The sequence below is a fragment of the Triturus cristatus genome, chromosome 8, assembly GCF_964204655.1.
Source record: "Triturus cristatus chromosome 8, aTriCri1.1, whole genome shotgun sequence".
Taxonomy (NCBI): Eukaryota; Metazoa; Chordata; class Amphibia; order Caudata; family Salamandridae; genus Triturus; species Triturus cristatus.
This window is the reverse complement of record NC_140591.1, coordinates 835,701,829-835,728,905: the sequence shown is the minus strand read 5'-3', so window position 1 is coordinate 835,728,905 and position 27,077 is coordinate 835,701,829. Positions and strand designations below refer to the sequence as shown.

At 41.9% G+C, this 27,077-nt stretch overlaps 1 protein-coding gene across 20 annotated transcripts in view; it reads right to left on the bottom strand.

Moving 5' to 3' along the window:
• The window catches only part of MCF2L (MCF.2 cell line derived transforming sequence like), a 927,044-nt gene that overhangs the window by 168,503 nt on the left and 731,464 nt on the right, over positions 1 to 27,077 (bottom strand). For 17 of the 20 annotated variants that reach the window (XM_085622295.1, XM_085622305.1, XM_085622314.1 and 14 more), the window contains 5 exons: positions 26,086 to 26,205; positions 18,342 to 18,458; positions 17,693 to 17,842; positions 17,196 to 17,320; positions 6,709 to 6,823 (listed from right to left, as the gene is read on the bottom strand). In XM_085622295.1, coding sequence (XP_085478421.1) covers positions 6,709 to 6,823; positions 17,196 to 17,320; positions 17,693 to 17,842; positions 18,342 to 18,458; positions 26,086 to 26,205 — 627 coding nt within the window. The remainder of the gene's footprint in view (positions 1 to 6,708; positions 6,824 to 17,195; positions 17,321 to 17,692; positions 17,843 to 18,341; positions 18,459 to 26,085; positions 26,206 to 27,077) is intronic. The other 3 variants (XM_085622296.1, XM_085622298.1, XM_085622308.1) reach the window with 1 other exon arrangement.

Below are 27,077 nucleotides of genomic sequence, written 5' to 3'. Positions count from 1 at the left end.
AGAAAATAAAGGTAACTAGAACATCCAATTAGATGTAATATTTATTTCACTTCTGTTTCTGGTGACTTGAAGCATCTCTCAGCATACCCTGAGGGTATTCAGAGAGAGGTCTTAAAGTATTTAGATGCTCAACATGTGAACCACAGGAACTCTAGAAGGTTTGCCTTCTTTCATATCTTCTTCAGCTGAAAGGATAATACTTCTACAAATATATCTTTGGGGAGAACAATGATGTTCCTTCATGCCCTTCTTACTTTTGGACTTTTTTCCACATCGGTGTGAAAATCTGCATTTCCTTAAAGGGTTACCCACATAGACAGTGAACAAACCTGCCTGTCTTACATTATCTTTGAATGATATGTCTTTCAAGTAATCACATTTCTCCTGACATTCTCTAGCATGAATTATCCTGCACCTACACAGATGAATCGATTATCTCATCAACTGGAGCCAAGACCTGAAGACTCTTTGGTGTTCACGATTCCTCCCAGCTGCTGCATCTACATTTGTATCCTTAATAGCTTTCGTGCTTTGGAATTGTTGGCTACGTTGTAAAAATTAATTTCGGAAGCCCTGTTGTCAAGTTGTCTTTAATCAATACCTTCCCATGTTTTTTGTTTGGCTGCCATGTTGTCATCTCTTTCCTGCTGTGGAGATTTTTCCTACCATTCAGCTGAGCACATCTCTTCGGTGTTTATCGTTCTCAGAGCTCCTTGTCAATGTGTACAGCGCTGCAAATGACTCAGTTGGTCAACATTACCCCCAACAGTTTTTTTAAAGTTGCAGAGTCAACAATTTCATTTTCCCTCTTCTGCCAGCTGATGCCAGTGGGTTCAAAAATACTCCAGATGAAACCACTTATCTTCTGCAGCTCTGGGCAAAGCTTTCAGTGAGCAGGCCCTTGTTTGTAAGTGGGGTTCAAAAACTGAAGTGTAAAATTTGGAGCTTCATAAATTAGCCTGTGGCATGTTCTATTGCCGTTCAAATTCGTTATCAATCATGTGGCACTTTGCTCAGGGGTCGTGCAGTACGGTTCCGACCATGAATCCAGTAGCTTTGCCTGTGTGGGTTTTGCTGTGGCATCTCCAGAATGTTCACAATGCCTGAATTGGCAAATTCATTTGAACTTTGAATTAAAATACATTGTATGAATAAGAAAAGCCCATTTCTTATTACATTTCCAATCCTCACTCCACACCCCAAACTCAGTACTTTTCTAGTGGCAGTCTTTTGGTCTCCCAACATGCTCAGTGGATGAACATCAAACTATGCATTAGAAAAAAACATTCTCTATGATGAATAGATTGTTAAGATGTACGAAGCCTCTGAATAGTCAGCTGATGCGAAGTAACTGCATCATCTCAACTGAGTGTCGAGATCCGGAACTCAGGACTACTCAAACATTTGCGGAGTTAATGCCAGGATAATATTAAGAACATCTCCCAAAAATTTGGAGATCTGTGATCTGAGTGAGTCTAACTGTGGGCATGTACAAAACATATGAATCAAATCCGCTGCGAGGGCCCGGCATAGAGGGCACTCTACCCCATTTTACCCCCCCCCCTCCCTTTGCAATATTTGTGGGGTAAAGTATAAGTCAAAGATTGCTCCTCGGGCCTACAGGCACAACATTATAAAACAGAGTACAGTGCGACTTAACTCCAGAGAGTCATAGAAGCTGAGTTTGTCAGATTCAAGACTCTGCTGTTTGCTATTATGTTTCGGTAAATCATCCGGAACATCAACCCACAGATTGGTGTACGTCGAGCAAATTTAAGATTCCTCCTCCCTACACAGCAGATCCAAAAGTCACACTCTGGTGAATCCCATCAACCCCCCTGGATCACAGATTAACAGATATTTAAAAAATAACTCAGATCAAACCTAGTCCGAAGCTCCTCAAATGATGCCATTCTTTGACCTAGAAAGAAATCCCCCAGTTTTAAAAGACCTTGCCTCTCCCACCTCAACAGACATGCATCCTGAAATATTACTGGCAATAAAAGAGTCCTCTGCGCTGGAGCATACCAGTTCAATCTCCGTAGGACCACCCAGTTTTTAAAGGCTGCCCCCTACACCTAAAACCTCTTTCTTGTAGTAGCTGGGTTCCACCCACCTTAACTAACATCCCTTAGCATCAGGTCCTATTAACAGCTCATAAACTGAGGGTACACCCTGTATCGACTGATACCCTCCAGCATATGAGACTCCTTATGGGAAGTAATGATGAAGAGTATTGGCCAAACTGGAATAATTTAAAATTCGGGAGAGCCGACCCTCCCTCTCCCTGGGCAAAGTCAGGTATTTATTCACCCTCCTAGTTTTACCATATGAATCTAGAGGGCAGAGCATCCATCGCTTTAAACCACACATATTCAAATACAAGCGGGATAGCCCAAAAAAAAAAAAATAGGATCTTAGGTAAAAATATAATTTTCACAATATTGCACTAACCCACAATTGATAAATGGAGATTATTCCTTCTCTCAAAATCCTGTTTTGCTTCGCCAAGTATCGACGCTATATTGTTCTTAACCAGCTGATCTAATTTTGAACTGATCATTATACCTAGTCTGGCTGCACGACCATCCACGGATCCAGATTGGGTATGAACAGATTTGCCACCAGTTGTGGTTTATGACTGTTAAGCGAATACCCCGAAAGCTTGCCGTATTCGGCAGCATCCTCCTTCACTATCTGCAGGGTGGTATACAGATTAGCCATAACTACTGCAATATCATCTGCATAGGCCAACATTTTTGTCTCCCAGCAGTGGCGCATTACTGGTGTTACAGCTGGTTTAGCCTCTAGCCTGCCGATGAAAGGGTCAATATATAGCGCAAACAATAGGGGAGAGCAGGGGCACCCCCTGCCTAGTTCCTCTCTCGATACAGATAAACCCAGATTGGCCTCCCCTCATCTGTACCCGGGAGATCGGTTTATCGTAAAGAGCCCGTACTGCATTTATAAAAAGTATCCCCATTCCAAGCCATCCAATGAGTTCCCAAAGATATTCCCATGTGACCCTGATGAATGCTTTTTCGGCAACCAACAGTGCCACTGCCATGGCCTCATTTGCAACCTCGGCTGCATCGAAGCGTGTAATCACTCGACGGATATGGTTAGTGCTACCCCTTCCTGGAAAAAACCATGTTGATTGGTAAATACCAATTTAGCAATAATTCGACCCAGTTGAGTAGCTAGAATATGGTTAGTGCTACCCCTTCCTGGACTAAAACCATGTTGATTGGTAGATACTAATTTAGCAATAATTCGACCCAGTCGAGTAGCTAGAATCATGGAATATGCCTTTGCATCACTGTTTATTAAAGTTATTGGATGATATAATCCTGGTTCACAAGAGTCCTTGCCGCGAACCTCCTTACATTTTAATGAAAACTCTCGACTAAAAGAACAAGCATTTGCAATGCAATAGGTCTCGCATTTATGAGAGTTTGAGCTATTGGCATTGAAAATGACAATGCCAATAAAAAACTCTCGCAAATGCAAGACTTTGTGCATTGCAAATGCAATTTTTGTGAATGCGCACTTTTACGTTAATGACGCCTTCCAGTTAATTGCTGCGCGCTCCCATTTTGTTAAACCCAGCTCGGCTAAAGAAACGGGCACAGCCGCTATTAAAGTGTAAGCACGGTATGAGGCACTTTTACAAAAAAAAGTATATGTTTGTGAAGTTGCCAAACAAAAGATTTTTTTTTGTAATAGGGCCAGTTAGTAACCTTAAACACATCCTCCCAGCTGTAGAGTATTAGCTCCAAGTATGGAAGACTGGATTTAAAATATATCTCACAGTGGGAAAGGTGATGATTTTGGGGTCTCCCCCAACTTAAGGTAAGGACCCACATGATAACCTAGAAATTAAAAGTATGCTGTGCGGTATGATTTTGTGGTGAGCCCATCGTACTAGCACCACCACAGGCTGAGTTATGGGCAAAAATAAGTTTGAATAAAGGGCTCAGCTGAGCATTATGGGGCGAGATTCCGTAGTATGGGCTCCCCTGCTGAGCCGTGGAGAGCCGCAGTAAAGTTTTGTTTTGTTTCCTTTCTGCAGGCTCCCAGCCCGTTTCCCTTTTTTGAATGGGCGCATAAAAAAGGAATTTTTTGTCAAGTTGACAAAGAAATGCTCTTTTTGTAAAAGCACCACATGATGCCCTTTCACGATAATGTGGCCTGGCCATTCTTGACGCTAGCCATGTCTGAAGAAAGGGGCGGGGCTGCCATGTGTTGCAAGAGAGCTTGTCCTGCCTGCAGCAGCAGGGCAGAAAACCATTTAGCAAAATAGTGCTCGGAGGTTGTAATTAAAGCCTACCGAGTAACGACACATGTAACAGGGAGTGTCGTCATGGGAGGTAACAAATTGAGACAAGGTGGTACTAAGGAGGGACTATTTAGCCTATTGACCATTGAAAAGCCACAGTTTCCAAAGGACAATCACACAAGCCAATGAAAAATATGGGCGGAGAGTGGGAGAGGCATCAAGTCCATACCACAATACAGCATGCCTTGCAGAGCAGCGCATGGGTTGCCCGGCTCGACCTAAAAACATAAAAATATACGTTTGCCTTCCCATAATGCAATATGACTGTTTCCTGTGCCACTGCCATTCAACTCTTCAGTAATATTGTATCCTATTGAGTGTCTTCACCTTTATAATGTATTGCTGCTATTGGCTTTTGTGAAGGTTTACGGGTGGATGATTGAATTTAGCAGCTTGAGTTTACCATCACCAAGCCACATGATTTACAACGGAGCAGTCAAGTAACAGGAAGACAAAAGAGCACCAAGACTGGGAAACACAATTAAGCAGTGTGAGTGTGTAACTATTCACTGGTCCTCTGTAGAATGTACCTCAGAAAACTGTTTTTTTACTTCTAATTAGTTTTACTTCCCAGTTTTAACTTTATATTGTTTAAAACATCAGTCTTCTCATTGCTTCAAACGTTTTCTCTTCTACTAAGTCTAAGTTTTAATTTTTAATATAAAGTCTTGTTGTACAGTTGACCTTGTATCCCTCGATCTCCCTATCCCAATTTATGGTTTCATATTTTTCTCCTGAGGATAACCTTTTTGCCCCTATTTTAGGTCTGGCTTGAAAATGCAACCGTTTGCAAAACCTAATGTTACCAATTATTTAAAATATACATAAAGCAGGATTAGGTTCCTCCCAGAGGAATATGTCTCTCTCACCTCATTAAATAGGCTTTTTAAGCACTGCTTCACCTTCTATGGAGTGTTTGCATTACAATAAACGAGGGGCTATTCTATGTTTGAAAAGTACATTGTCATCACTAATGAAATTATTTGTGCCATAGATACAGCGTACACAAAAAGCAAACATTCTTTCTTCACTTTTGTAAGTTTTTCTTGAATGTTTTAGTAAATACTCAAAATGCAAGCTAGGCCTAATGGCTTTACCACTGATTGTTTTCTGTTTTCCTGTCTGTTTTTTTAATTTATACTGTTTCCCTGTCTCCTCTTCCTCTTCATTTTTCTTTTCTAGATACCCTTTTTTTCTTACAGGGATAACCCACCATGTCCACTCTTTTCGTGATCCCGACACTCCTCTTGTTTTCTCTTTTGTCTGTTTCCTTTTCCCCTGCATCTCTATGTCTAATTTTCTTAGGGTTGGCCATTTCAAATTGGTTTTGGGAACTGTCTCTACCAGTTTCGAAGTGTCAATTTCTCAGAATTTAGGTACTATGCTCAATGTGCTGGTTGTGGCAGAAATTATGTGTTACAAATGTGTTGAGGTGTGCTGAGACATACCAGAATAGAAAAATTGTAGAGAGACCGACAGATATGTTTTCACACACACAACACATACATATAACTCACGAACACTCAGCAACCCAATCCTATAGGGGGGATACTAAGTAAAGTTTATGGGTAGGAGGGGGTAGGTCCAGCACTTTGGAATAATATCATCAGGAAAGGGTGTGGTGTAGAATGAGCCCCCTCCTAAGAGGCAGTTCAGGCTGGTGCAAAAGTCGCTTGTTTTTAAGACATAGCTAATCATGTTACAGGTGCGAATACCATAAGTGGACTACAAGAGTGATGTAATGGTGTTATCCTCAGGTATGGTCTTCTGCTATGGACAAATTAAGTGTCCACTTGCCACACCATCTCTATACCTTCCCAACAAAACTGTGGCTACCTTCAGGTGACAAATGCAGAGTAGGCGGGTGCTACTATTAGATGCATCACCCTTCAATGACTCAGCATTCAGAGTATACTGGCAAACAGAAAGAATACACCAGCTAAGAAAGTGATACTGAGATGCCATGTTTGGCCTGCTTTTTGCAAACCCTGCAGTTTATTTGAAGGCCACAATGCATTTACAAATAGTAACCCAGAGATCCTTTTGACAGAGAGGCTCTGTCCTAGACTATATTGGCAATCACTGAATGATTCATATAAACATGTGATAAACAGTAACTGGATCATCCTTGTACTACTCAGCACCTTTTTAATCCATCAGGTGTTCCCTGAATGGCACTGACTGTACTATATTATTGCAATGGTCTAGTCTAGCATGTTAAGATATACGGCGAATAATACGAAAAAAGAATTAGAGCAGTATTGACATGACACGAAGTAACGGCATAGTTTTTTTGCCAGAAGAATTTGTTGTGAATACATCCTTGTAATTACAAGTCGATGACGTGCCACAACAGAAGCCGTTCTTACCTCGCGGAAGTTCTGTTCAAAGTTCCGTAGTTGTAGGCACTGAGCGAGTTTTAGCTCATGTTTAGACCAAAAGTCATCAAAGGCAGTTTCCGTTTCATTTAGTTGCCCCAAGAGCCTGTATGAACACGAAGAATGTCACACTATGAACACGGAAATTAATATGAGCAGTTTTTTCATAGGCGCCTTCTACAATGTAAAGCATGCAGCAAAGGTAATTGCTTTCATTGTCAAAACCTCGCTGATGAACACAGCCTCTCATATTTTGCAATAAAATTGGTCAGTATCAAGTGCATAACTTATATACATTTGTATAGCTTTTTATAGTGCAAAAATACTATGATACTGAAAATCGATAAACAAATTACCTTTCAGTTTACACAGTTATTCACACTATTGTAGCTGAAATGCACCCTGGCACATATACCTTACAATCACCTGGTTCCACCCAAATACTACCAACCACCACTGTGTCGAATAAATGTGGTAAGGGTTCCAAACATCCAAAGGTTAGCATGTTGGTGTAAGACAAAACCTTTAAGACCATATATAAATAAGAAAATCAGACACAATTCCTAACAATAGGATTTTCAAAATGTATCAAAAATGGGACTCAATGGCCATGATACCAAAGGGAAGGGTCATACTGTGCTTCTCCTCCTAACCCTTCAGAATATCATGGAATCTGTGAATTATCTGCAGCCTTTTTAGAGAATTGTAACCAATAAAACATGGGTTAACTTAAGAATCTAACGTTTAAATGTCTGCATTGAATCACAGTCACAAGGCAATTCTGCATGAGTTGTTTTGCCTGAAGCAAGAGCAGGACCTGAATTGAAAGAGCCAGGTTAGTTTCAATAAATGCACACAATGCCATTTTTACCAATTTGTAATATGATCCTCATTACGGCCATTTAAGGATGTTCCTTATCCATCATCATTATCAAGATAAAATGTCACTGTGTGAGTGTCAGAACACTGTTATGTGCTTGCACGCGCAGCTGCAGGGATGGAGGTCCTTAGAGGATGGGTTCATCGACTGGATTTCTTCTTATGAAATAAATTAATCTAGCAACCTTACCTGACTCTTCGTGGATTATATTTGCCGCTACAACAAACACCTTTCAGTTCAAGTGGTATCTGAATGCAGCTTTGAGAGAATATGCCAATCCATTGTTCAGAAAAGATTTCTCTGTGTTGGTGGGTCTTTTGAAAACTCAAATACTGAAATTGGTTTTATGAACTTGTACGCAGCACCCATGCCTGAGGTTTTGTGCACCAGAGAACAGCATATTACAGTCTGTATACATCTTAAGACAATAATCATTCAGAACATGCCATAATAAAAGGGAGGGAGAGATCCACACCCTGAGATTAGAAACACTTCCATGTCTTTGTGACCTTTCTGAATTCAAAGAGATTACACAGACGTCAGATAGTCTCCAACAAGGTATTCTACAGCAGGACAGCTGGCAGGGCAATAGCCAAGCACCCAAATGTGACTTGCAGTAAAGAGATGCCAAAAGGAGGGTCCTAATGCAAAGCCTGTAGGGGGCAACCTTTTGGATGGAGTGATAGCCTACACCAACACAAGCAAAGAGGACATACTCAGCTCTATGAAATTCACTGTGCCCTCATAAGCTAACCAATGCAGAGAGTGCAGAGCAGGCCTGATATGGTCCAGTCAGGAACATTTTAACAATATTTTGACAGCAGAGTTCTGCATGTGAGGATGTCATTTAATGGATTTAGGTGGCATGCCCTCAGAAGCATTATTACTGTGGTATGTTTTATCCAAATAATGCACATGCAGAGACTATTTGAAATGTATTATGAACCCATGTTCCTTATCACTATCATAGGTGCAAAACATATCCCCATGAAAGTAGAACAGATGCAGAAGTTCCAGTGGGTAATATGTTACTTTCAAATTGAGGCAATCGTTAAAAGCATGACATTAATTCTACTTGCTTTTCATTGCAAGGACCGTCCAGCTAATACTACTCAGAATAAGATGGAACCATCTAGCTGAATATTAGTAAAGCAACAGAGCTGTCTCCAGTGATGGTCAGTAGCATGTACAGTTATTGCAAACTGCCGATTTCGAAACCAGGTATGAGAATCTGGCATCAAGCGCGCACCCAAAAGCTAAAAGACAGAGAAGCAAAGCTAGGTACAAACAGAAGATTATACCATAGCAAAAGCTCAGAGAGGCACATCTTTTACATATGGTGATGTAGACGGCTGCAATTGCATGTGCCAGTCCTAAATAAATAAAACTTAGAGCGAATGAACCAATGCTTAATTGAGGCATTGTGTGAGCGGGGAGAGAAGCCTCCGGTCGCAATCTAAGAATGACACTTTGTAGCCAGGTAGCGTAGGTTTTATGATGAAGTTTAATTGGAGATAATAGTCTCTGTTTCAGGTTACAGATGTCATGTAAATGCCATATCAATGCCCGACCAGGAGCAGCCTCCTGCTGCTCAGCCAGCTCTCTAACTGAACCCTCGGGCACACAAACATTCTGTGACATCACACAGAGAGGCTGAGCAACAGGTATCATGGCAACTAGGGAGAGAATGCATTATATCTAATACAGAATATAACACATTTCCCCCTTAGAAATAATAAACATACACAATGGGTTTCTTTCAACCCAAATTCAAAAAGTAAGCAACGGGTATTTTCCAACCCACACTCATCCCAACTTAGGGCATCTTGTGAACATATAAAAGAGTCTTTTTCAACCGCATAACAAAAAGAAGGCAAAGGGTATCTCTCAACCTTTGCTCATCCTTACACAGGACACTACATAAAATGGTAAAGGGCGTCTCTCAACTCACACTCATCCCAACTTAGGGCATCATGTGTTCATATAAAAGGTCTCTTTCAACCGCATAAAAATAGTAGGCAGAGGAAAACTACAACCCTGGTTCTTCCTTACATAGCTTTATATAACAAGACGAGGGAGTGAAGAGGTAGTGTCGTACACGGACACTAGGGCGGATACGTCCTCCTCTAGTACTTAGTAATTAAATTAAAAAGATCCACCACATAGGTCTGACTGTGTTCAGGGAAGTGTGTTATTCATCCTGGTGTGGATGCACACAGTGTTTGCTTAAATACCCCTCACACACCAAAAGGGCCCTTGGTGTCGTGCTTCATCAAAGGGGTCTTCCCGCCCCGCTGCGGGAAGGGGCGCGCTATGACCTGCGACTTGGCGGGAGCACCGTTTTAACAATACTATGTGTAGTGATGGAGTAGTGAGAGGAGGGGTCGGAAGTGAGTATGGGTAAGTGATTTAAAAAGGACCTGGCCTCATGGACTTAAAAAACTTTATTAGGTTGTCGAGGCTGGACCTGTTAAAAAAGTGATGTGGAGATGTCCTGCCTACAATGTGCGGATACTCCTATAGAGTCAACATGTTTCGAAGCAAAGGCTTCTTCATCAAGACTGAAAGATCCCCTCAGTACTCACTATGTTGAATTACCCAAATGGGTGTGCTATATAAAAAAGTGATAAATGAAAAATGAAAGATGCATGAATTTTATGCACTTAATACGATACCCAATAGTACCATGTATGTGTTAATCTGAAAGAGAAAGTACAATTAATAGCGCTTTCCCACGCGCAAACACTCGAAATCTACTAAAGGAGAATGGTAAAAATGGTGAAAAAAATCACATGGTGACTGTAGCGTGATCTTAATGCTATTGATACCGTGGTCTGTCAGTGCGAAGACCTGTGGAAGGAAAAAGGGACACACGAGACACACACACATAGAAAAGAAATCACACACTCTATTTATGTGGCTAGGGTAATTGCTGTAAGGTTCGTAAGTACATGATGTCATCAGTCATTAGATAATACATACTATGTAATGTAGGAGGTAATACTCCATGAGCCTCTTGTAATGGGGTAGGGAAGGGTGTCGCCAAACGTAGCTCTGTTAAGTAAAATAGGAGGGAAAAGTTCAGTATATTGCTGGCGATGGTCTGAAGCCTGCAAACACAAATACACTCTCCAGCGGCTGTGCCGTACATTGCTGGCGACGGTCAAATGCCTGCAAACACAAATACATTCCCCAACGGCTATGCTGTACTTACGTTCTGGTCGACTCAGCCTCGCCTCAAAATAACGCCAACCCTCGGCTCCGTGATGGAAAAGGAACCGCGGGAAGGGTCTATTTATGCTGCCATTAATTGGCCTTACTTGTCTGCACCTGCGCGAAAGGAATGCCCTTTCGCCCCCGGAAGTGAAAGTTACTGCAAGTTCTGGCAGTGTCCAAGCGTCAGGCAAGATTGTCATAGTGATGCGTATGTTTTAGCGGAAGTGGAGGAAAAAGCTGCTACCAAGCTTGCAGCTAGAGCGCGGCGTTGTTGCGCTGGTTATGTTTGTTAGAGGCCGGGGAAATTTATTGGTTCAGGAAACTAGCGGAGTTCAGTGAGACCGGCACCAGGGTTGTAGTCTGACCGCCGTTGTATAGTAGGAGGATCTCATCATATACCTAAGGAATATGAGCGATCTAATAGAGGCACAATCCCTTAAGCCCCCCTTCCCAAATTAACTATATGGGAATAGCCCAGTGTATATATAAAAATATATAAATATAAATATCCGGGGAAATCAAGTTCTTGTAGCCAACACACTACTCAAAAGGTACTGTTGAGTTCATCTAGAAACAAGGTCAGAGAATGGTCTCCGAAGTTCATATATGGAGAGAGAAGAGGCCAAAGTATGGTTTCTGGGGGCACTTCAAGGCAGTCGCCGTAGATGGTGTCTGGTGAGTTAACCATTAAAAATCTATGAAATTATAGAGTACGGAACATGGTCAATGTTATCGTTCAAGAGGGGAAAGGTTCATCAAGATAGTTGGGCCCACGGGATGTCGTCATTAAGGCCAGTGATGTTGGTCCCCAAACGAAACGTACATCTTTGTTCTTTTTCTAGTAGATCTCTCTCATTTTGGATTTGCTCAATGATGGTACATTTCAAATAGTTGTTTTCAGACCGACTCAGTAGAGGACTTCATCGTGTGGCTCAATCAGCAAAACCCTTTCCTGAAATTTACCCACACAGCCTCCAGTAACAACCTGGTGTTTCTCGACCTTAATATCTACCCCGAAAGTGGTGGTCTGAAAACAACGACCCATTTCAACCCTACGGTGAAAAATTGTTTGCTATTATATAATAGCTTCCACCCAAGGCACCTGTGGGATAACCTTCCGTATGAACAATTCCTTTGTCTACGACGAAACTGTTCCAAAATCACTGATTTCAAGATACAGGCCTCTGATCTGGAAGACAAACCACTGAAACGTAACTACCCAGAACGTATCATGAAGAAAGGGCTCAAGTGAGCAAGGAACAATAATAGAGATGCCCTTCTGGAGAACCATCCCCCAAGAGAACAAGAAACGAGACCTATCTGTGTAACCACCTTCAATAGTCACTCGAACCAAGTGTCTAAGATAATAAACAAACACTGGAAAATACTGAATTGTGGTAAATTCAATTTTCCAAAACCAATGTTCTCCCACAAAAGAGGTAGAAATTTAAAGGATATCCTGGTCCACATGAGACCATGACCAATGCAGGAGAGGGACCCACCTTTTCTCAACCTCGCACCTGTACAGGGACATCACCCCTGCGGGAAATGCAGCACATGTAGCCTCATCAAGCGAAGCAGAAATATCACGTTCACCAATGGAGAGGTCTGGGAGCAAAGAAAATGTACAAACTGTAACAGCAAAAAAACGTGGTGTACATCATCACATGTCCATGCAGACTGGAATATGTCAGCATGACATCAAGACCAGTGAAAATCCGCATAGGCGAACATAAGAGTAATGTACGCTGTAAGAAAAGTACGACAAAAATGGCGAACCACTATCTGACCATGACCCACACAGTGGACGATTTGAAATGGACCATCATTGAGCAAATCCAAAATGAGAGAGATCTACTATAAAAAGAACAAAGATGGGTGTTCCGTTTGGGGACCAACATCACTGGCCTTAATGACGACATCCCGTGGGCCCAACTATCTTGATGAACCTTTCCCCTCTTGAACGATAACATTGACCATGTTCCGTACTCTATAATTTCATAGATTTATAATGGTTAACTCACCAGACACCATCTACGGCGACTGTCTTGAAGCGCCCCCCAGAGACCATACTCTGGCCTCTTCTCTCTCCATATATGATCTTCGGAGACCATTCTCTGACCTTGTTTCTAGACTAACTCAACAGTACCTTTTGAGTAGTGTGTTGGCTACAAGAACTTGATTTCCCCGGATATATATATTTATATTTTTATATATACTCTGGGCTATTCCCATATAGTTGATTTGGGAAGGGGGATTATGGGACTGTGCCTCTATTAGATCGCTCATATTCCTTAGGTATATGATGAGATCCTCCTACTATACCACGGCGCTCAGACTACAACCCTGGCATCGGTCTCACTGAACTCCGCTAGTTTCCTGAACCAATACATTTCCCAGGCCTCTAACAAACGTAACCAGCGCAACAACGCCACGCTCTAGCTGCAAGCTTGGTAGCAGCTTTTTTTCCCACTTCCGCTAAAACATACGCGTCACTATGGCAACCTTGCCTGACGCTTGGACACCGCCGGAACTTGCAGTAACTTTCACTTCCGGGGCGAAAGGGCATTCCTTTTGGGCAGGTGCAGACAACTAAGGCCAATTAATGGCAGCATAAATAGTCCCTTCCCGCTGTTCCTTTTCCATCACGGAACCGCAGGTTGGCGTTATTTTGAGGCGAGGCTGAGTCGACCAGAAATTAAGTACGGCATAGCCGTTGGGGAATGTATTTGTGTTTGCAGGCATTTGTCCGTCGCCAGCAATGTACGGCACAGCCGTTGGAGAGTGTATTTGTGTTTGCAGGCTTCAGACCATAGCCAGCAATATACCAAACTTATCCCTCCTATTTTATTTAACAGAGCTACATTTGGCAACACTCTTCTCTACCTGTTACAAGAGGCTCATGGAGTATTACCTCCTACATGACATAGTATGTATTATCTAATGACTGATGACATCATGTACTTACGAACCTTACAGCAATTACCCTAGCCACATAAATAGAGTGTGTGATTTCTTTTCTATGTATGTGTGTCTCGTGTGTCCCTTTTTTCTTCCACAGGTCTTCGCACTGACAGACCACGGTATCAATAGCATTAAGATCACGCTACAGTCACCATGTGATTTTTTCACCTTTTTAACCATTTTCCTTTCGTACATTTCGAGTGTTTACGCATGGGAAAGCGCTATTAATTGTACTTTCTCTTTTAGATTAACACATACATGGTACTATTGGGTATCGTATTAAGTGCATAAAACTCATGCATCTTTCATTTTTCATTTATTTCTTTTGTATATAGCACACCCATTTGGTTAATTCAACATACTGAGTACTGAGGGGATCTTTCAGTCCTGATGAAGAAGCCTTTGCTTTGAAACATGTTGACTTAATAGTAGTATCCGCACATTCATTATAGGCAAGACATCTCTGCTTCACTTTTTTAACAGGTCCAGCCTCGACAACCTATTAAAGTTTTTTAAGTCTGTGAGGCCTGGTCCTTTTTAAATCACTTACCCATACTCACTCCCGACCCCTCCTCTCACTACCCCATCACTACACATAGTATTGTTAAAACAGTGCTCCTGCGTATTTGCAGGTGGTAGCACGCCCCGTCCCGCAACGGGGCGGGAAGACCCCTATGATGAAGCATGATACCAAGGGCCCTTTTGGTGTGTGAGGGGTATTTAAGTAAACACCGTGTGCATTCACACCAGGATGAATAACACACTTCCCTGAACACAGTCAGACCTATGTGGTGGATCTTTTTGATTTAATTATTCATCTTTACATAGGACATTATATAAACTCAGAACACGAGTATCTTTCAATCCTCACTCAAACACTCAGGCAGTAGATAAAGGGTTTCTTTCAACCCTTGCTCGTCCCTAAATCACAAGACACTACATAAACTTAACATAAATGGCAATACATTCATCACATCTAACTAAGCAGTACACCCTTCTCCTGCATACCTTGCAGGACCAAGGACACTGTATAAATTTAAAACCACTCGTCCCAAAATAAAGTAAATTCTCATTATACACACTATGCCACGCAGGACCTAAGACACTACACGTACACACATCCTCTCCTGCATATACAAATTCAACATGGCATCAATTAAAGCATAAAACGATAGCCAATTCAGAAATCATCAAAATATCCTCAGGCAATCCCTTTAGCATAATATTACATTAAAACATAACATAGCAAGTAATACAATATTCCCCTCACCAGTATAGAATGGTGACATGCCATAGCTCCTAATATTCAGCATCGCATTAATAAAATACATTGGACTTTCACAGTTTTAATAACATTCCCTGCAAGTAAAGTCAAGTCCTCCACACCGGTGAGCGATATCTCACCCAAGCACATCAATATCGCACTCTTGCTGCAGATAAGAAATAAAATAGTACCATTCTGTTTCTTGCTCCTAGCGAGACCAAAATAGACCCACCTCACTTGAATGTTCACAGTTCCCAGACACGTGCAAAGTGCAAAATCCAATATAAAACAAGCTCTGTAATCCTCCTGCATTGTGCTCTCACACCATCATGAACAGGGCCATCATACACCTTCCAGTAGGTACATCCAAACACTTGGCTGCTACAATGAGCCAATAGTATTCCTAGTTCCATGTTCCAAAGGAATACGTCACAGCTACCCTCGCTCAGCACTGCAATCTGATTGAGTTGGTATTGCAGATGAAGCGTCATAAAGAGAAAGATCTAGTCAGGTAAGATCATGAGGACAGAACGTGCACACACACTGCCCGCAGTAAAATTCAAAGAATGCATGCATTACTTGCCAACGTTGCGTGGACTCAGCAAAGAGACTCAGAATGCGAGTCAATTTAAAAAACATGCCGCCTTAGTGCAGCACAGACCTCCTCACATGTAAGAAGGCATTTGTTCACAGGTCTGAGATGCACCCAAATATCCAGAGTTTTGGCAGAGTTTTGTGGGCGCTCCTCCACCCCTAAAATGAAACCACACTGCATGGGCCCCATCAAAATGAAAAGTCAGTGGCTCACAAGTCCCACGGTCTAAACCCTGCCCAACAGTACCGCAGGAGAATTTTGGATGACTCACCCTTCACTCTTGTCTGCACATGCTGCTGATTCACTCCCAAACTGCTAGGATCATCAATTAGCATGAATCTGTAAACAGAATCAAACTCCAACCTTGTTGGTACCAGAATCATGATAATGAGTCAGGATACATCTGAAAGTCCAAAATGCCCCTCACAGTTTGAGTAGACTGCAGGCTGTCAGATGGAGATGACACTGGTGGGGCTTCAGGGCGTATTTTCTTTCTTGCAGGCATCAATCTCACTTCTCTTTTTCTTTTAGATTGAACTTGATCTTAAACTCCTTTCTCTTAGATGATTCTTGTAGACTTTATCTTCTTTCTCTCTCATATCCTTTCACTAGTTTCAGGTAAACTTGATCTTCCCCTTCAAACTTTGTTCACGCGTAGGTTAGTTCTCCATTTGTCGTCATTGTTGGAATCAAAAAATGGCCCTCTGTAGGCAGGTAGCGTAGGTTTTATAATGAAGTTTAAATGGAGATAATACTCTCTGTTCCAGGTTACAGATGTCATGTAAATGCCATATCAATGCCCGACCAGGAGCAGCCTCCTGCTGCTCAGCCAGCTCTCTAACTGATCCCTCAGGCACTCAAACATACTGTGACGTCACACACAGAGGCTGAGCAACAGGTATCACGGCAACTAGGGAGAGAATCCATTTTATCTAATACAGAATATAGGAGCTTCCCTATATGCAGGCCTATTTGAGTCTAATACAACATTTTGCATCCTCGTGCAATAGCTTCTTCTCTTCTGATAAGCCTCTTAATGTTTAATTAACTAAGACTATGACTGACTTGGAAAGAATTAAACTGGTCCATTGATTCTGAAAATCCAAAAGTGCAGTAGCTGGAGTAGAGCAGTAGAAGCCATTATAAATCATGACCGAAAAAAATGATATTCGTTTATCACACTATGAATGTAACCTATGGGCGTTATATCTTTTTATGGACAAACTTAAAATCCACAAAACTGAATGTCTGGACACAATGTGGAATCTCCAACTCTGTACCAACTTTCAAAGATACACTGAAAATCACCCCTACTCAGGAAGAAAATAAATACCACGATTTTTGAAGACTATTTGTCTAAGACAGCTTATACTGACCCCATTTTTCAGTTTCTCCATTGTCCATTTTCAAAATGCCCATCATGTTGGAAAGAGCATGTTTTGAAAAAACAAATACCAACATACATCCTCCTATACAGACACTCCATTTTCCGAACGGATTTATACGGATATTCCTGGCGGGCTGGGGTTAGGGTGCTCATCCACTCCCTGTCACCTCACCTTTCCACAGTAGTCTGATTGTCACGCTGATCCTGGTTCAGCTGGTACTCAGGATTTTTGATAACCGGCTCCCTGATGCTTTCCAGAATTGCATGTCCCTGCTTTAAGGCTATCCTCAGATCCTCCTGCGGGAAGAAAAGTACATTTAGCACAGATGACACACTTTCCTATTTTTATCCATGTGCAGTACAAGCACTGCCAACGTGATCAGTGAGGAAAAAACAGCCACAACCCCCACCCTCAAGTAATTTACACATCGGAGCAAAACATACCCCCTCCAGTGTAATTATCAAACCTTCAGAAACTGTAGGCTTTTCTCTTTCCTCCTAGGGGAATATGTATGGGTGAAATACCAACTGCTGTCTAGAGGTGCTACCTACATTTTAAAGCCATATGTGACTTACAGTCATTAGAGGTAATTCGGGGAGTGTAAAAAGGACAGACTATTTTTGTGGTATAAGTACACACCAAGCGCACCGTCACCCACGCGCACATACCTTCATGCCGTCTTTCTTGTCAGTGTGCACTGCGAGAAGCGAGCTGGTTGATTGCACGTCATTTGGCAGTTCAGTTTCAGCCAGTTCTGTCCCAAAAGATTGCAGCATCTGAGCAGTGTGCTTCACCATCAGAGCAAAGGTTTCGATTGCCTTTCAAATACAGAGACACAAAAATGACTCAGTATGATAATTGCACAACCAAACAAAACAAATATACAGTAGGTAAACAGAGCAGAAGCTCATACAGAGAGGTTAGATGGGGGAGATCCTATCCTCAGAAGATGTGTACAAATGCATTTGCTATTTGGCAACGGTCAATACTAAATTCTTGCTTACGTCTCCTCCCATTGATCAATTCTTCCATTGGCCAGGGTGGGTATACAATGTAATAAATAAAGAGGCACTCCCTACTGGAATTTCTTTCCTCTGTCTGTCTGTTAACAAAACTCAGTTTACCACACAGTTCCCCTGCCTATACGCAGAATATATACCACGCCTCAAGTAATTGCTTTTGCTTCGTTCCTTGCATGACTTGGGTCCACAGAGACAAACTCGTCATTCCAGCTGAGAGAACTGCATCTGCGTGAATTATAATCAGGCTGGAGCAAGCTAGAGCACATTTATGGTTACTGTGAAGGAGACCACGTACCGTGCGATGGGAAAGCCAGCGCGTGTGGCAGTAATCCAGAGTGCCCCCGAGTTCTTGCGTCAATTGTGTTTTCTCGATGTAACTTTGTAGTTCTGTTGCTGAGCTCAGCATTATGATCTGCAAAAACAAATCAGGCTGAATTAAATGACACGGTTTGGTCTCTGCTTCTCTCACAAGAGTTTCTCATAAGGGTGTACCGCAAGCACAGGGATGATGACACCAACAAAAAGGTTACCACATGACACTATGTCAGATATTTCCAATCTAGAGATTTCATTTTATACCATTGTTTTTGTGTGTGCTGGCTGATTTGGTTCCGCTGAAATGAAGCAAGGCAACACCTACCAGAATGCGTTTGCAATTACAGAAAATAGTGTTCCTGATGACATGAAGTCATTTGGTACCCTTCCACCGGCAAGGAGTACAGGAAGAGACTGAGGCCGTTTTTACACTCATCTTCCATTCCAGGCAAGTCAGAGAACCAGTGTGCCCAAATGACTGGCACAGACACTCCCAGCCACGTTGTTTCACTGAATGGCTGTGGAAGAGAAATGAAGCAAAACCAAAGGGGATGATGGACGGAGTGTTGAACATTGCAAGCACTCACCCCCAGTCAACTGATCTGGGTTTAATCCATCATCATTCTTTAGCTCACTCCGCCACCCCAGTTCAACATGGCCATATGCAAATTAGTCTGACCCTGTGCCTCATGGGAACAGTCCAGCCCGACCTGCCAAGCCATGTCTTCCCTGGACCGGAAACAAGCATCCTGGGACCGGTTTCTGGCTAATCAGCCGTCATCAGCCAGGCTAGCTTGAATCCAGTGGCAAAGTGAGCAAGGGACCCACGTCTGGGCATATCCTGCCAACTTAGGGCGAACAAAGCAAAACCAAAGGGGATGATGGACGGAGTGTTGAACATTGCAAGCACTCACCCCCAGTCAACTGATCTGGGTTTAATCTATCATCATGAGGCACAGGGTCAGACTAATTTGCATATGGCCATGTCTGAACGGGGGTGGCGGAGTGAGCTAAAGAATGATGATGGATTAAACCCAGATCAGTTGACTGGGGGTGAGTGCTAGCAATGTTCAACACTCCATCCATCATCCCCTTTGGTTTTGCTCTGTGGAAGAGAAATGCCCCACCACAGAAGGCATCATCCAAAATAGGGGATTACCATACACTGCTCTTTAGTCATGGTTCTGAAACAAAAGTGTACAATCTCTACTGCGCAAGTCACTGGCTTGGTGAGGGAGTACTATGAGGTGGGGAGCACATGTAATGATGTATTCCTAAATCAGCCGAGGAGGAGCCCTGAAGGCAATTGTGCAGTTATACGAGAATTATATATTACATGAGATCCATTGATATGTGAATTAATGGAAAACAAAAACTGAGAAACCACATCAGAGGAAACTAAATAATGGTAAACCGCCCTTGCAATTTCATGAAGTGATGGACCAGTGCAGCAAATCAGCACAGTTTAATAGGCACATGTTTGTGTTCCAGGGGCAAATGCTCAGTATTTCTTCCATGAGAAGGAAAGCCTTTGCCACTTGAAGGCAAGAGAAATTCCTACCGATTTCCTTTACTTAGCGTAGTGAAGGAGGTCCTGAATTCGGGCTTTTTCTTACCCGGATTTCTGAGACTTTTTGTGTTCGGGCTTCAGGCCAACCCATGTCACATGCCTTAATGAAAAGGCTTTAATCACAACAGGAATAGAGGAAAAGTCAAAATGTCACCATGCACTGTTCAAGGTGTAATGGCACCTTATTAAATACTGTTTAGGGATCATGGTGTTTTTTGATCAATTTCATCTGTAAAACCATTCCTTTCTCCAGAACGTCTTTTTTCAGGTATACGGGGTCCACGGAAGTATCTAATTGTGGGTGTGGATGTAGGTGTGGATTTGCCACACTTTACATATTCTTCTACAAACTCCACAGATTTTAATAAACATTTTGTTCTAGCTTGAATGGTTCAAACGTTACTTACAAATGAGTCACATGGGGTGCAAAGTAGGGGTAGGTACTTTGCAAAACGAAACTGGTCACCTTTTTGGTGCCAATTGCTGCATTCCGATGTTAAAGGTGTACCAGAGATGTGAAATCTTGAACAGAAATGATTAATGGATCCAAAAGCTGGCCTAGGGTAGGGCATTTGTCAGTAACATGAAAAGAAGTCCTTATTTATTTAAATGTAGTTGTTTCAAAGAGAATTGAAATATAGATTTCTTCTGTGCCTTGAAAATGTTTTGTCACGTTTCCCATTCAAATACATGTTACACCAAAGACACTGTTCTTAAAACAGCAGTTATTCCCATTGGTCGTTTTGCAGTGTCTACTTGTTTTTTGTTTTTTTAAATAAAGGAAATTTCTGCCCACTCCTTTTTTTGTCTCACTGTGATTTATATGCCCACCTGCAGAGACGTGGCGAGGCTATGAATGAGGGAGGTGCTGAGACAAGGGAATTCACATTCAGGAGTCATTCTAGGACGTTGAGAAACACGAAGTGAACTCTGAAAAAGCTGGGAATGCAAACTCATACTTGAGTCGAGATTCTCCTAGAGGGGAGTCTCCCAGAGATAATGCTTGGGTACTAGTTACCGATAGGACATATCCTATAAACTGGTTGGCTAAAGAGATACAACACATTCGAGAATAGCGCTAAAGGTTCCTGGTGGACTACAGGGTCCCACTTACTATGCCGTAATGTCTGCTAAGGAATCTTCACTGTATAGTTTTCATAACGTGTACTAAGTACCTGTGATCAGTGCCTGGTGTCTCACAGTAACGTGGCAAGGAATCCATGGGCCCCTTTAACTGGTGTTGGCTAGTAAAACACAGCATTGCCTCTGCACATCCTGCAAAAATTGTAGCTAGGCCCTGACGTCTCATTGTAAGAGAGAGGGTTTAACCTGGGATAGGTTCATAAACTAAATCCAACCAATGGAACAGCAAAAAGATGGGGGAAAGTAGGCTCAGGGTCTGGTGACAAAAGGAGGGATTCTAAGTAGGAAAACAAGCTGCTTATTCTTGCCTAGCTCATATTCCTATGTTCCTTCTCGCCCACACATTTTGGTTCCTAGTTCCTTTCTTTTGCATCTATTCACCTTCTTATACTCGTTAGGAGGATTTATTTTCTTTATGCATACTTCAGTATTAAACCAAATCAAGTTTGCGGCTTACACAAAACTAAGTGTGGGTAGCTACATGTTTGCTCTTTCTATGACTGCTGCATATTTTTAATACTTGCAGCCTTTTATAAAATATGTCCACAACAGTCTATGAGCACAGTAAATATTGTGATTGTAGAAATTTTTCCCGAGGAATGCTCAGATTTTTAATTGAGAAATATTTTTTATTCATAGTAGTGCTCTCTGGCAAGGCAACATCACACAACCCATAGCAAGACATATTTAAGAGCACTTTCCAAAGTTCATTATATTCCTGGCCTATCAGTTTGATGAACTGAAGTCAATTAGAACTGTTGATGCAGAGATTTGGGTAAGTCAAAGAAACTGCTTAGAATGCTGTCACCCAGCACTATCACCTGCCTGGATCCAAACAGGGGATTGAAGTACTGTTGGATGTTTATTTACCTTTGTTGGATACATTTATGAGGGCTGATGTCAACAGCCTTAGCAGCCATAACCTGGTGGGCGTTAACACACATCAACTGCACAGTGGGCAACTAACAGTGGCCGATACGCCCTAGAGAGGGCGATCTCTACCGAAAACTTCTTGACCCAAATGTAGTAATGCCTAATGAATTACACTCAATTTGAAGTTGCTCGTCTTTTTTTTTGCACATTCTAGAGTGTGTGAGCCAGTATGCTTTATTACAATATGGTATGATTTCTTTATTAGGCCTGCTGATAATGTGCTGCATGTCAGCCACATTTCCCCCCCCCCCCCAATGAATTTGGCTTTTACCCACTTCAGCACCTACTGAATTGAGGGCCTCCATACCAAAGCCCTATAGGTCAAGATGGCACCTTGCCGTCAAATTACTCGAGAGTTGCCTCCATACTAGTACCAATAGTGAGACCACTGGAGCTACCCAAGAATGTTCATAGGTTCATTGCTCTAAAGAAGCAAAGAACGAGACAAGTATTCTCCTATTGTTGCCCACCTTCAAGCTGTCCGAGTGACGAAGATGGTAAAGGGGCAAAGAGAAACAACCAGAAGAATTTTACATCATGCCAGCACTCCAGCCATAAGTAAGAAAGAATAATTCTCACAGATCAAGGAAAACACAAAGGACAACAAGCAATAATGTATCCAGCAAGAAACAAGCACTTAGGTTAATTGAACAGCCACCACAATGAGCACGGTCATCAATCCTTTTTCACAATCTGTAATTCCCCCCTTCATCTTTAGATGAAAAGCAAGATTTTCCATCCCAGAAAGAAAGTTCATGAATCTTGAATGCAGCCCTTGTTACTTTTTCTCTTTGGCTTGGATGCAATGCCCTAGTTCTATCAATAAAGTGCTAGCTGCTGGGACTCCCTAACCTGAATATCTGGTCGACAGATTGAGTACTTTGTGGTTTTCCAAGACAAAGGAAGTCATACTCAGCATGATGAGAAAAACAGCACAATTCCAGAATACTTTTGAGCTACGTAGTTCAAACCGGCACTACAGGAGCTCAAAGTACCCATAAGATCCAGAAATATGTGTCTTGGAAGAGGTCATGCAGGGGGAGGGGGCAAAGTCCAACCCTCAACACTGGGGCTTCCCAAGTACTTTCCTCGTGGTGGATTTACCACCTCCCTGCCCCACATCATGTCTGTAGAAAGGGAGGGAGCTGATACTGTGGTACCACCTACGTCATGTGGCCTCTCTAAATGTAGCATTCATCAGGCATGCAGCTGCAAAAAGGTGCTGCAGTCAGGACAACCCTGGACTTGGTGGGCTCCATCTTGCCTTTGACATTAGATAAGGGGATAGGTGGCACCCAAACTTCTAAGCAATCTCAATTCTTAGTGTCATGTGTGCGCCTGTTGTATGTACACGAGATTGTAGACCTCCATACCGGAACAGTGCACCTTTGGTTGTTTAGCTCAAGCTGCAAGGCCTTACACAGAGAAAATTGAATGCGGTATACGAACAGGCACACAAAAATAACAAGACAGTTATTAAACAAGCAACTTAATATCATAAAACCAATTTAGTTTATATGAACAATAATTAATTACCAAAATGACAAAAAAAGGAAGTGAATTTGAAGTAGGAGTCAGCAGTTATCAAAAAATAGCAATAGGATGCTCTTTAAAACAAAAAACAGGCTTTTCAAGAAAAACTCAATAAAAGATTGTGTTGCCTGTGGTTCTCAACCAAGGCTACTAGGGGCCGCAGTGAATTAATTTATGGCTAAGAAATAAAGAATAACCCTCCCGCCCCTTGAGGAAGTTGTTGAACAAGGGGAATGCTCTTATTGAACAGTCAATTATTGAAACAATCTCTAGATCTTCAGCAATGCCTCTATTTACAACAGTCTGTAATATTCAGTTCCAAAGGACCTCATAACTCAGGGTCCCCTGTAGAATGACTAGCTCTTGGTTTGCTCTGCAACAGTGAGAACTGAATCAATACCCAAAGATTTCTACAAACCCTGAACACATGGTAGAGGTTACATGTGGGCTAGGTGAACTAAACCCCCAGTTGTCAGTTTTCATCCAGGCATAAAATGCAGTCTCCTTCTTCAGGACTTTTCACACTCTAGCACCCAAGGTGAAAAGTTGCAAGTATCTCTAAACAGAATCTCAGGGGGTCACCAAGGGGTTACCTTCTTTGGCAAAGCTTCCAGCCTGAGAGATTCACTGTAAAGTTGAATACACCTTTCCACATTCCATCACCGAGCAAACTGGAATCCTTTCAGAATTTCCAACTACCCTGATCAGCCATTTCCCCAATGTGAAATTCAAGCAGGTTTTACAGTGTATTGTGCTTGAGAATAATTTTAATTAGAGGAGACGTGCCATTGTAAGTAAAATGCAAGACCCAGACCTTACCTATGTAACAGATATACATTCTCTCTGCATGTTCTTTAGCACATCCCTTTAGCTGCTAGTCATGCGTTCTCTCACACACATGGAAATATGATGGCAAACTTGGATCCAGGCTGCGTCAATGCAATTCAGTTTCTATTTTCACTTCTGGTTTCTTACATACTTGCATGGCTTCAATGGTTGTTTTCCTTGCGTTCTACTTGCACTAACATTCTGCTTCATTACACAGCTGCTAATTCATGCCACAGTTTTCAACCCAGTCATGTTTTCCAAGTATGCTTCCCCTCTGCTTAATTTGTAAAAGAATAAGTGGCGATTCCCACAGTTTTTCTCACAACCTTCACCCTCGCGCTACTGAATGTTGAGGGTGCCAAATTCGTCGATCACCAGACACTCCCGGCCCCTTTATTTCACTCTTGCAGGGTCTTTTACATGGCTGCTTTCTTTTTGTCACCGTTTTCCGGTTCCTTTTGTGTTTTTCTCTCTCTTGCTCTGGATCAAATTCTGATAAGGCTAAATTAGTGCCGGTCCGCAAAAATGAGTGCTGGTGGCCCCACCAACAACCACCAGCTCAAATTAATGACTAAGCTTCTCCCCTCGTGTGCTGCTAGGGTTACTTATTTCCTCTGTAGCTGTGCTACAGCTGCTTCTGTTAAAGCCTTTTGCTTGTATTTCACAATCTTGAAGGGCAACATCTGAGCATATTTCTGCCAAAGTATTGTTCAACCACAGAGAAGCTCAGGCAACATGTGCGATAGATGTGTTGAAGCTTAGGTGAAAAGTTGTGTTCAATGTGTGCTGTAATCAATAAATATAAACTATTGAGGTCAGACCATCTATTGAGCTTTTTGTGACGTTTTGACAGTTTTCATACAATAATTAGTACCATCATTATTGGATATATTGGATAGAACTGGATGTACTATCACATTTTTACGATTTGAACGGCCTCATACTGTGTTTGGAATTTGGACACCTTTTCCAAATGGTTTTAGGATTTTTTCTAGACCGGAATCACAATGGTCTGATAACTTTGCTTTTGGTGAGAGCAAATGGGTCCATCCAATGTACTGTTTGCTAATGGCTCATATTTGCTAATGTGAAATGTACAAAGAGTTTGATCCTTAAAGAATCTATGAATTGTTTATTGTGTAAAAGTGTGCGTGAGCACTAGAACTCCGACATTAAAATTCTTCTGTAGCGGTGTATGTGGCACCTACCTATAGCTTTACACTGTGTTAAATTAATGCCTTCTTCTTGCTCATCCTCGTCAATTGAGATTTGTTTGTATGCTTACATTTTGTCACAGGTGTCAGTTCTTTTGCCAACACAGCTACTCTCCATCAACTATCCCAGGAATTGAGCAGAGTTGAGGAACCTTTCCACTTTCATAGGAAATTTACCCCATGATATCAGGCAAGTCAGTGACACACGGCAAATTCGAAATACTCTATGTTGGATTAAGTATGCTAACAATTGCTTAAACATGTAGATGGGTTTGGATAGTTAGGGCTGGATAAGAAATTTCTTGGAGACCTAATGAAGACAGAAAGGAGAACAATAGTAAAATTGGGCAGTAAGTTAGTAAAGCTACTTCGCCAGAGACATTATATTATCTGCCCATGTACAATTACAAAGTTACTTTGCATCTTTTCAAAAAACGGTTTTCTTTCAGCAAACGCTTTGCTTTTACAAAACACAAAATTAAAGGAAAAAGAGTGATACTTACTGGTACCTTCATTTTAAACTCATCTTTGTTGAATTTCAAAGCCAGGTCCGAGAGAGTACGGTGGAGAAATCCCGTTGGGCGCAGAACGAGCACGAGCTGGAGATTTCCAGGGAACGATGCCTGTTAATGTACGGTAAAACTTCAATCAAACTAGTCTTAACATATTTTAGGTATTTCACACAAGGAGTTTATCTGATGACATTTTAGATGTGCACATGTACATGTCTGTTCCATTTGGAGCTCAAACATGGTATAGAAAAAACATATTTACAAATGATGGAGAACACCCTAAGTACTTTGGGCTAAAACAGGAATATGTTAGTTCTCAGACTTATAATGTAAGACGTTTAAAATGTGCTATTTTTTCCAATTAAGGCTAAGGTTCCCGTCAACTGGTCAAGCTGAAATGTGCAACGATAAAGGAAGGACAGATTTCAAACATGTTGTTTACCTGTTGACAAATTTTCTACAGCACAGAGCATCTTGTAAATATACTCAGAAGGGAGATCAGAACCAGTAAAGGGCGCCACCAGAGGATGCTAAGTTATGTGAGCTTTGGGTGTATAAAGGAGAGATGAGACATACGTTTGAGGTAGCACCGTGGCCATGTGCCAGGAAGATGAAGGATGTTGGGACTTATGGACCAAAAATGTAAATGGAAATTAATTTTACAGGCATCAGGGTCAGAGGAGAAGATGCATAAAGCCAGCAGCGGAAATTACGCAGGGCACATGGGCTCCATCGCTGTGGAAGGGAAGGACCATTTAGCCAAAACCAGGAATAACTGATTAATATGATCACCTTTTCAAGGAAAGATCACGGGTATGACTGCATCATGATCAGAGTTCAAATGTATTTAAAGCCAAGAATGGGCTACTGTGTGTGTTCATGAAGCGGTGCTTTGAAAGCAGTTCACAAGTTCAATGAGTTGTTGTGACCTGAACATGACAGTGTAGCTTGCTTACAGTTAATTATGATATCTGCTTCACAAT